The sequence below is a fragment of the Hermetia illucens genome, chromosome 1, assembly GCF_905115235.1.
Source record: "Hermetia illucens chromosome 1, iHerIll2.2.curated.20191125, whole genome shotgun sequence".
Classification (NCBI taxonomy): Eukaryota; Metazoa; Arthropoda; class Insecta; order Diptera; family Stratiomyidae; genus Hermetia; species Hermetia illucens.
This window is the reverse complement of record NC_051849.1, coordinates 103,263,003-103,275,256: the sequence shown is the minus strand read 5'-3', so window position 1 is coordinate 103,275,256 and position 12,254 is coordinate 103,263,003. Positions and strand designations below refer to the sequence as shown.

At 38.0% G+C, this 12,254-nt stretch overlaps 1 protein-coding gene across 2 annotated transcripts in view; it reads right to left on the bottom strand.

Annotated features, from left to right (window-relative positions):
• Positions 1-11,898, bottom strand: part of LOC119661560 (protein espinas) — a 152,054-nt gene extending 140,156 nt beyond the window's left edge. For both annotated transcript variants that reach the window (XM_038070951.1, XM_038070952.1), the window contains exon 1: positions 10,592-11,898. In XM_038070951.1, the coding sequence (XP_037926879.1) occupies positions 10,592-11,496 (905 nt within the window). In that variant the 5' untranslated portion in view covers positions 11,497-11,898. The remainder of the gene's footprint in view (positions 1-10,591) is intronic.
• Between the last annotated feature and the right edge of the window lie 356 nt (positions 11,899-12,254).

Genomic DNA, 12,254 nt, shown 5'->3' with positions numbered 1-12,254 from the left:
CCAGATTGAAGATTAGTATATTCAGAGCCTAAAGTAAAATTGCTTCATGATTGTTCAATTCCACAAATGAAAGTTCAATGAAAAATAAACTAAACAATTTATTCTAGGTGATTTTAAGCCCGCGGTGGTTCAAACATAAAATTCAAGGTCCTATTTCAATGTATAATTCACATTGAATATAAAATACAAACTAAACAGCAAAATAAAGAAAATAAGGAGTTGATGTATCTTTTCGGTTACGGAGGTAAATTGCAGTCCATCTAAACGAAAAAACTTAAAAGCATTTTTTGTTTCCTTAAAAAACAAAACGTAATGCCACCTCCTTGCCGTAAAACTACATCACGATCGACATTATCGATTTCAATCTCAATAATAAGTTTTAAAATTCCGACCTTTAAGATCTTTCTTGTAGATTATGCTTCATAAAATCTAGTCTCACAAATTTCCATCTGATTGATAAACCGATTTACTTACAGAAAATTAGTAGCATGATGTCTATCGTAACTCAATACACGTTTTAAATATCCGTTCTGAGATGATCTTTTTTGTCTCCATATAAACAACACTTACAAAACATTCAAATTCGTGATTGTCGTGTTTCACGAAGAGGTAACAATGTTCACTTTGAATTTATGAACTACTGTTTCGGAGCGTTCCAGGGAAGATGCATAGATGAAATCGCAATCTTTTTGTATGGCCAGCGAGTTGTTTCTGGGGGAGACTACAGTATCCCAGCATCTATCAAATTATGATTGACACAATAGAAGGGTCAGCGGTAAACGATAATCGAAAACAATTTGTTGGGTACATATCAATTTGTACGAAGGTGGACATGGTTACAAATTGGATCTCGCTGATGGCATAATAGGACTAACTATCTTATGATCTGATCTTTTCAATGTTTTTGCGATCCTAGTACAGAAGTACATATATTATAAATCTGCTCTGGGAGCAGCATGACCGAAGCGGCTCGCAGATGTTACACGCTCCCTCTTATAATTCACAAAACACAAGAAGGGTGCGAAGTATGGGCGGATTTACGTTGAATATAATTCCTTCATTGTTGTCCATTAATACCCTTCTTGGTCTAGAAGAGTGTTTCAATTCAAACCCCGTTGCAAATAAACAGTAACCGCTTCTGAAGCATCTAATCATGACCACTAAGGGAGCTAGTAACTTTTGCGTTTGCATTACTATTTAGACTATTTAATCTTGAGTCCAATCGTTGCGGCTAATTCACAAGTACACTTCCTAAAGTTCTCAAGTTATTAAGTAGAAAATAAGGAATTTGTAAAATAAAAAGCGAAGCTAATTGGGAGGAAATTTGCATTAAAAGACTGGTTTAAAGGTTTATTTTTGAAGGAATTTTTTATTGGAAATATAGAAGTCTGTATCCAGTGAATGGCATGACATCATGCTGAGTTTAAGGGAGAGGCTCCAATACACAGGAAAAAGAAGTGCATATTTTTTTCTCAAAATACTATTAGTCTTGGAACTGACCTAACTTTAAATGTCGGCTGAAAAACATGGGACCTAGAAACCAAAATGAACCTATCTTACGAAAAATGCTAAAAATCTGGATGTTCTACTTATGTGAAATCTAAGCCTCCACCCCATGTCTACCCAAATATAATCAAAAACAGTATATTGCCATCTTTTAGGGATTCAAAGTTCAACACTTTAAAGCAATATTCCCATAAACAAGTCGGAATACCAAAAGTTGCGGCGTCCATACCACGCGCATGGACCACCATATTTCTTTCCAAATATTTGGGTTGGGTAGTTTCAGGAAGGAACTAATCCTTTTAGAATCTCCGCACTCCTCCCCTTTTCCACCCAATACGAGGACCCCCCCCCCGTCTATTTTTCTAAAATTGGGCTGTAGTCCAAAACAAAGAGGTCCAAGATCCAGAAGGAAGTTTCTTTCCAATTGGTTCGGTCCACCATCAAGTGGATGACGGACTCAGGACTCTATCATATCCAGAGACAAAATTCTCGTCATGTTTTTGATAAATGGCTACCTGAAGGCGCGGTCTTCCCATTTGAAAGAGAGAGAGTCGGTCCAAACGATGAAACCGAAAGTGAATTCTGATCAGATTAAATATTTGTAGCAGAAGATTTTGGTTTTTGTGTGGTGTGGTGACCCTAAGATATGGTTTAATTAAAGGTAAAGACAGTGATATTTTATTTCCAATATATCAAAATTTTCAAATTCTGGTCATTTCTGCTTCAACATGTTTTACAATCTTTTCTTTTAGTTGACATTATTAATGCTAGATTAATTTATTACTAATTAAGTAGTCTTTTGCTGCGTGTATGTATTTCCCTTCTCAAAAATGAAAAAAATCTATTCCGATGATATAATATTATACTTTGTAAATTTAGTGCAGAATCATACAATTTCGCAATAATGTAGGCTATAATATGGAGGGTGATATAGGGGTATTTAGTTGAAATCTTGTTACGATTAATAAAATGATATAACCTCTGGCTTGCCTTTTAATGTGAAATTGCTGCAACCCGAAGACGCGACATGTCAGTACCACACTAAAGTAAATCGACAGTCGTACTCAATGAATTTACACTTTGACCTATGTATGCACGTACAAATGGAACCATCGTACTCCAAAATATTCCCTAAATTCCTTTATCCCGTTTGGTAGCCGGGTCTGCTGGTCTAGATCGAATTCCCCACTTTTCAGGGCCATATGCAGTTGGTCAAGCGTATCAAGTTTTTCTAAGATGCTAAACAATAGAAAAGACCTATCAATTTCTAAGGTAGGGTTTCAAAGTTGAAATACCATAAATACCATATGCGATCTATTAAGCATTGGAGAGCTAGAGCCATTTTTTCAAAACGGTTTCGTGATGTTAACATGATTTACAATTTTTCTGCATACGAAGACCAATGGAGGGTTGACAAATTCAGACCATCCACTGTATTTCATACGCTCCTTACATCCAAAAGTTTGGGGCAGTAAGATAATCCATTTTCGTTAAAGCTGCTTATGGCAGACAGACTTAATATTAAATTTCGGAAAAACGGCTGACGTAAATTAATTCTAGGATATTGGAAAGATTGGAAAGATTAAATTATGAACTTAAAATATAAGTCAGCTCAGGGATGAATGAGTACCATAGGCAAATCAGGACGAGCACAATACTGACCACATTATCTCAAAATTAACTAAGCCGATTCGAGACTGAGGTCCAAAGTGGATATAAGATATTATTATCTAAACAGTGGATAGTAATAATCTGCGCAAAGACGTGTAAAACTCGAAGCGCCTAAAGGAGAGACTTCTTACCGCCGGATCTCATCTTCGCGAAACAGTAGATAATATTGTAATCGAAATTCCTAAGTGACCCTAAAATGCAGTGGCAACACGACATCTGATAATTTCTGTAGAAAATATGAATCAGCAAATAAAAGATTAGCAGCCCAAACAGGCCTTCAAATACAAGTTCTGTGATTCAATAAACTGCAGGAGCTTCAAAGTTAAAAACCTTATTGCAGAATGCAACACTTTCATGTAAGCGATCTTTAAAATATGCAAATTATTAAAATGGAGAGTTGCTTTGGATTCTTAAATGGTACAAGTGACATTTTCAAATTATCTACATATTGTAAGCGAATGAGCAATATATTTTAGAGCTCTTCTGGAATATAATGATACAGAACTTGATATGTTTGAAAGAAATACTGTTTTATTGTCAAAAGGTTCGTTATCCGGAAAGAACTTCTGAAAATAACAAAAGTTCATCTGATTTATTATTGCATATTACCGCGTCGATAAATAGAGGTGAATCTAAAACGATTAAAAATGCTTAAACGCTGAAAATGATCTTGATTTACAGATCATTAATCCATTGTTTATCCAAATATTTTAAATTTCCGCTTTAACTCCTTTCCTCGCTTCGCAATAAATATTTGTGTTTAAATTATCTAGACCGTGAGCAATGTCCATTACTAGCAGGTCGTTGATATTGTTTAAATAAATTGAATTTTATATGAACATCACCTTTGGTTTCTATAAAATTTATAGCCAAGAAAATTAAAACCATGATAAGAAGGCGTTAGCGCATAATTAATTTGCGTTATTTGTCTTTTCTGTATGTGTACAATCCCGGATAACACCAAATGATCTAACTTCATTTTTTGCTTTAAGATATCGTTATTATATATTTGTATATATATAATTAATATGGGCAGTCTCAAGCAACAGGGTATTCAAATAGTACTTAATGAAGAGTTCTGCTTTCACAGTTGCTTTTGGTGAAATTGTTATACCACGTAACCCTAAACTGACAACAGTTCGTCTTTATATATATATATATGTACATAAATATGTATGTACAATGAAAAATGCATGGAATTTTTCAATGCATTAACTATGGATCACTTGGTTCTCAGTTTTTTTAGAGGAAATGAGAATACTGCTTTTTGTACGCTTTGATTGACTGTTGCGTCAACGATTATTATAACCGTGTATACGGAAATGCATTGCGATACATTTTACTCAAAATATCGAGAAAAAATTGGTATTTAGAATAGAATTTAGAATAATAAGAACGCCATAATACCCAAAAATCCAGAAATGCAAATCACTATAAAATACGACACGAGAAATCTAATACAAATAGATAAAGCTACATTTAGTCGAAGCAGTACGTTATAATTCAATCATAAATAAATGTAAACCATTTCTTGCATTAACAGGCCAATTTAGGGTTTTACAAAGTAGTTTATTTCGGTACAACTACAAGCCCGAACGGCGGTAAATTTAAGTATTCTAAGTCCTAGTAAGGACATAGTGATTGGACACTACTGGCGAAAAACAACAATCAAAGTACAGTCCTTCAATGTCACAAACTGATTATATAATAATATTTTGTTAGAAATTTCCCTACAAATAACTCTGTCATTTCCCTGACAAATAGGATAAAGAAGTTTGGTGAACAACGGTTCCAAGTCAATGCCAGTGAAAGAAAACAGAATATAAATTCGATTCAGTTCATATTAGATGTTCTTCGAAGCAATGGCAAACACATGTATCTCACGAAAGTTCCAGCTCGGAATCAACAGAGCGAAAAGCTATACACTTTCCTCTTTCCTGAATTGGCTGCGTCCCAAAACTTTTCCATATTTGCATTAAATAGCATTATATTTCTGCCACTCAATCTCTTCGCTATTTTAAACTGATGTCAGCCCGAAAATATCTGATTAGAATCCAATTTATTGGACAATTGCTAAAATATTGAAAATAAATACATATATGTAAACAAGCAATTTGAGATTATAACTTTGGGGTTAGAACAAAAGCAGTTTTTGAGATTAAAGACTGAACTCTCTTCATTTGAACTTTGTCCCTTGCAGGAGCTGGGTTGACGCATCTTGATTAATTGAACCATTTGCCTCGATCATAGGCCTAACCTGGTTTGAGTCGAGAGACTCTCAAAGCTCCTAGTGTATCAAGCCTTTTGTTCGTTTCTCATCGACTTCCATGTTCAGACCAATCTTGGCAAATGGGTTCTTGCCAGCGTGAAATGCATGCCCAAACAATCAAAGACGTCTGTATTGCATTTGTTTGCACGATGGGTGTAATCTCATATAGCACGATCATTTCACACGTGATCATGACGACCGAAATTCCGCGCCTTTTTTGAGATACATACAGTATGGTTTAAAAGCAATGATAGATAGATAGAGAATATCCCACCCCTTATCAGTTAGATATCGCAAAAAAGAATGACATAAATTCCTCCATTAAATAGATGTATCGATCTCATAAGGGATATTATAGGCTATAGAAAAGGTAATGCGGGGGTTCGGTGGTGGTTAATTATTTAAAAGACGTGGCCAGCATGTTCCATACTGATATCTGTTCAAATAAAGTTAATATGTACGTAATATATAGAGGAACAAATGCACAATTAAGTGATTACAGCGCTTCAACTAGTCCCAGCATGTTTACTTTTGCGCTGCCAGGCACCAATTTTTTGAAGGACCTTAATGAACAGCATCACTTTTGTGTTGATTGCCAATGTAATAACTTCTTTCCGTACAAATGTAACCAGCTTTCGAGACGAAATGTCTGGATAAAATAATCAACGCCTCCTTTTCAGAGGTGAATGAGAACTTACTTTAGGCAGTTTTTCTTCAGACCACGAGAAAGAAAAAGAAATTATGACATAAACTGGGAATGCATTCAACATGAGCCCTTGGCGGAACACTGTCTGGGAACTATATTTACCCAAAAACATGTCTAGTAGGTAAACATGCACATCAATATCCACAATCGGCAAATGATATAAACACAACGGTAGGTGGAAAGCATATCCGCCTTTGGCGTGAAATTTTCAAATCATTAGAATTGAAAATTTCACTTAGTATCGGCTATTTGTCAGAAAAACGCAGTAACCAGTATGAATTCCGCATACGCGAAGCGCTTTGAGACCATGTTCCTCTGTACGCACCTAACTGTGGCTCTGATGCTAAAATCGTTCGTCGAAAAGTGGGTGGAACGCTATAACCGGTGCCAAAACATTGGTGACCTTCCGAATCTCGGTTCAATAGGAAAAGTGACAAAGAGGGACGAAGCATGGTCTTGTTTTCACGAGATTTTGACTTTACATTCCACAAAATTAGACCAAAGATTAAAAAAGAAAGTACTGGAGTGTCGCATGAAGCTGTTTGAAAGAATTTAATTGTAAATAATTTGAAATAAATCGTTTCGGCATGGGAAAAAATTAATTACAATTGGAGTAAAGTGTTTTTTTCAGATGAAGTGTGTTTCGGGGGACATACAATCTGTGCATCTTTGAGGTTGTTTCTCATCAGCCTTGCACTTAGTTGCCTTCAACCTAAATGCTTCGGCGAAGGTTGAAATTTGTAAGATAGCATTGTTTTTGACTACCAGATATTATTTCACCTTTAAAAATGCTTGTTTGAAAAACAACTATAATAACATGATTCACGAAAATTATATCTATCAGGAAATAACAAAAAATAAAAGGGACTTTGAATACTACACTGATTAGTGATCTGACTAAAAAGGGTGATATGACGAAAAGTTAAATAAACCTAAAAATCAAAACTAAAGTCGGCCATCCATGATCAGGCAGGCCTGCCAGTCACGCCTAAGCAGTCCATCTGGCCCCCTGTTTGACTAAAAATACCATCCACATTCCGGCAAGTCAGTTCGACTCTGGCCTTGAAAGGCGTTGAGACGCAAATCAGAGAAATTTTTATGTTTGAGCATCCATAAAAAATGTGTTCCAGCGATAAAGATGGACAAGAAATTCTCATTCATTGCCTAAAGGGCTTGTGCGGCGACCATCAACCTTATTTCCTTTCTGACCGCCCGGATGGCAGACTCGTTTTGCAATCGATCGCCGACCGCAGTCCAACCTGACAGGCAAGCTTGATCCCACTACGTTCTGGCTGCCGGGCATTTCGAACCATTCAGGGGTAACTTACAGACCAACCTGATTCTAGATGGCGTCCTTAAGCCATATCCCTGGGCCCAAATCGACTCCTCTGCCGCTTATAAGAACTTCAAATTAAGGTCAAAAATAAATTATAGTACTGGACGCTATGGGAGTTCTGACAAGCCTCAGTGTTCACTAGTAAAATATAGCAACCATGTAGAATTGAAGGTTGATCAGTTTGAGCTGATATAAAACAGCATTTTCGGAATAAACAGTATCTAATTGCATCGTGGCAAATTAAAAATTCAGCTTTTCAGATTATATATTTGCCTTGTTAAAACCAACCAAAGCAGCTTAAGAAATGAGCAGAGTAAACAATATCCCCGTCAAGACGCATACACTGGGGAAAGACCTGTCCAATTCCTGGTATTTCAATATCGGCATGATTTTGTAGGAGCAGCTGAACGTACAATTGATAAAGATTGCAAAGCGAATCCTAAAAAAGCTTCCATATTTATCAGGGTAAAGAATGCCTTGAACAAATTGGAATTACCCTTAGAAATTTTGAAGCATGCCAGAAATTGTAATAACGAAAGAGAGTTTATTATCACATGTATCTGGGTAAAAATCTCTTCATAAGGCAATTGGATAAGGATTGGTAATAAGTGAATTGAAACGTCGTGAGTAAAGAATAGAAGAAAACAAAACGATACAAATCACTCTGCCAACAATGAGATTAGAATCGCGGTTCTCCACTCTAACAGCCTAGCACTCTGACCACTGAAACAGTCTGAATATTTAGTTAATATATGTATGTACCTATAGCATATGGTCCCTTTGAAGTTTTAAAGTAACAAGTTATCAATATGTGAAGAATATTGGTTTCCTTAGAAACTGCAAAACGAGAAAATGTTATTAGTAAACCGTTTTTCATATGCAGATTCGCAACATTGCTTTCACAGCTTTCATAGACACTTTATATAGATTGTAAGCCCAATACTGCACCCCAGGCAAAAATAAACATTGCATCTTAGTTTTTTTACTTCTATTTTATTTATTTAAATTTATTTAAATTAAATATAGTTGTCTTAATGTAAGAGAATAATTGTGGTGAATTTTTCGGCCCCATCGCTTAGGAAATGGAATAAAGATAGAGTAACGTCCATGCCTTGAAGTCATATAGATGTGACGGTAATTGAGACTCGAACTCAAAGAGGATCATCAAATGCAGCTAGCAAACCTCGTGAGCGAATTTTCCGAAAACTACACTTCCAGAGGTCTTCCGGCTTTTATGCTACCGAATCAAACTTTTGATATTGGCAGTCAGCCATGCAACATAAAAAGCTAACTAATCTGCCATAATTCTGAGGTGTTTAATTTTAGGAAAGCGTACACATGTATAAACAAGTCGGGAAATCGTAAGCTAAACCTTTCAGATATGAAAGGTTTTGTGTATTTATAAGGATAACTGAGCGGCATTTGTCTCATTTGCACCTAGTTCGAAATGCTCATCCATTTCGCATGTCAGACCGTTCACTTTAGTATGATACTGACATTCAAAGTTTTAACAAATTCGCAGAAAAGTGGGATATTTGACGTATTATAACTCTGTTAGTAACGATGCGATTTCGACCAACTCGACAGTATCGTGCTCGCTAGTATAACCTTTATTACTGCAAGACTTGGTGATTTTAAGGTTAACTGAAGGGGGTTTCCAAACAATTTTTAAAAAGTATACTTATATTAAATATGGTAATAAGTAAGTAATATTATTAACGGCTGAGTATTTTGGGACCTAGATACCGTATACATAGACCGCCATATTTCTTTTCAGATATTTGCATTGGCTATTTTCTGAGAACGGATCCTTGAAGTAAATGTCCTTCTTCGGAATCCGCACTCCTCCCCTTTACAACCAATCTCAAAGGTAATATCGATTTCAAAAAGTGCTAATCGAGACCTTTCATTTGATACCACACACGCCTATACCTGGTAAAAAAATATTTTACACACCTCTTTTACATGTATGAGGGTCCCGCCATAAAATAAACGTGCAACTATGTTACTCACTGCATGCAATGGGATTCGAGGATCCCTCCTTTATACCAAATTTCGTATGAGAAGGAGTAACCGTTTCTAAGATAATAGGGGTGACAGACAACCCTGTCTGCCAAACCAAAACTAAGTTGCCGAGGAGAACCTCCACGTGGTGGCGCCGGGAAACGCTGTATCGCATTGGCTTGCCGGCCGTGATGCAGCAGGCGAATGCTCCAAGGCTTCATTAGGGCGATCAGACCCGAGTCTGCACGGGGACTCATCTGAAGTGGCTTCGGCCACGAAACTTTACCAGGGGTATATTGAAACATGGGAACCGAGGTAGCCCCTGGACTTTTATACTTGTGGAGAATTCCTGTCGTATATGAGTACAGCTCGGTTGTTTGTGGTTGGCCCCCTAATGGGAGCTTCATGGGGGCTGTGGTTATGCTCAAGCAAGAAGAGACCTTCGGGCTTCGGCGTGGTGTTGCGTTTCAACACGGGTGCCGTACTCCTTAGTTCGGTAGAGATTTAGGCAGGTCTTGCATCCACCAGTATGAATGCTAAGCCATGCATTTGGTATAGACTGGTACCGTTGTTGCTTGTCACAGCGGGGCTCTGATTGTGGTCCCAAAATCAATCCGAGTCCTAAGAAGAGCGTAGGATTAAGTCTCCACGACAGGTACTTACGTAAAACACTCAAGGACTTAACTGTATGGGGACCCCCTAAATCTTAACGTAGAAGGATATCACTCACTGCATGTCTGGGCGTTCACAGTTCCCACCTTCTCACCAAATTTCGTGTCAATCAGTGTAGCCGTTTCTGAGAAAATTGCGTATGATAGACAGATAGACAGACGGACAGACAGACATTGAACCGATTTTAATAAGGTTTTGTTTTGCAAACAAAACCTTAAAAACAGTACCTGTGAACTCAATTAATCAAGAGAACCTATCCATTTTCAAGCACCGGTTCCTGCATATCCAATGCATGCCGGCAATGCACTATTGCCGCAACAAACGTGAGAAAATGCATGATCCATGTATAATGCAAAACCAATTGCAGAAAATCTACGGAGTAATTAAAAACCTGGGAACAGCGTTGTTCATAACAAGAATCACTTACATTTTGGCCTCCTGCTTAATAATTTCCTCACTGGATGGAATTTCAACTCTTGCTAATCCAATTCGTTCATGCAAATCACTTAACAGCAGAAGATCACAAATACTAAATTCACTATCATCACTTCCACACATGCATACACCACTACGGCTTCGGCTCGTGTATAAATTTCTAATTTCATTTTCACTCAAACGTAAAGGTAATGAAAACAACATCCAATCGCGTGGATCGATAATCTCACGATCAAAGCCGTCGCGGATTACCTGCGACTTATCCGCAATCCTATTCACTGCTTCGGCAACGTTCACTACTGGTGCTGATATTGATCCATTCGATACATGATCATGATTATGATGCAAATCGCGATCATCTTTCTTACAGATGTTGTTATGATTACGATCAGATGCGGATCTCCGTGATGACCGGCGATGGTCCAGGGAGTTATGATGATGGATCGTTCGATTGGATGCGATTTCACCTAAGTCACGGACCGCGACACCTGGAGTGGCCGAGAGAAATGAATCATCTAGGATCGCGAATTTCGCGTTCGAGGTAGTTCTTTCCGGGAGGGAGTAAGCACTCCTGGTGCTGCCGAAGCTCCGATGTGATTGATCATCCTGCTGGCTCGCGGAATGGAGAATCCGGCGCCTCAGAACGTGTTTGTTGGGAAACAAACTTTGTTGTCGACGTCTTATCGATGATCTTGAAGACGATCGCGATGATCGATGGGACGAAGACCTCGGAGAAGGAGATGATGCGGAGGAAGCTGTCGCTAAACGCTCACTTGCCGCCTTCCCATACACTTGACGGTAGTATTGCTCCTGATCGCCCAGCAGAAAGCACACACGCCACCAATGCTTGCAGGCCAAAAGATTGGCCTTGCGCGATAGTGGTGGTTCTGTTGACATTCTTTGATTGTTCTTAGCTCAATAAGCACACTCCATAGGTTTCTTAGATTTACACAAAACAGAATAATAAATATGCCGACAAATATTCATCTTCACCAGACTTCACCAATAGGGACGAGGGGTAAATATTGACCAAGTAAACCTCTGTGACAAGCTTACTATTGACAAAACACTTGGCTTGTATGGAATCCTCGACCGTGTCGCGTTCTTAAGGAAACAGAAACCCATTATCCCATTGAAATGCACTCAATGCGACGAAAACCGCTGGTGCATGTAAACAAACGGTCACTCATACCTGACGATCTAATTAGATCCGTACTACCTGTCTAAGAAAATATCGCGCTTTCGATCGCGGACCATGTTCGTCTCAAATCACGAAACCCAAGCGCGCAAATAACCCGTCTGAACTATGGCCAACACGTACGGCGATCTTTTTGTGACTAACTAAGTAGCTTGTAAATTCCTCAAACATACCAGAGTCAATGCCAAGAAGAAATGCACAGGTGAGAAAGAGCTTCAGGTACGAAAAACGGAAAACGTATGTATTCCAATCGGCTGTTGCATTCGTTGGTTGGCAATCGGGGCGCCTAGAAAAGATGAAGATCTCTCTGACGATCGCCAATCTTTATCTACTACTCGAGTAGCTTTATGGAAATTTAAATTTCTTTTCCGTTTCCTACATGCTTAGTTTTCTGAGAGACCCACGAACACTGGAAGATAAATGGTGCCCAAAACCAGTGACCACTCACTGACCGAAA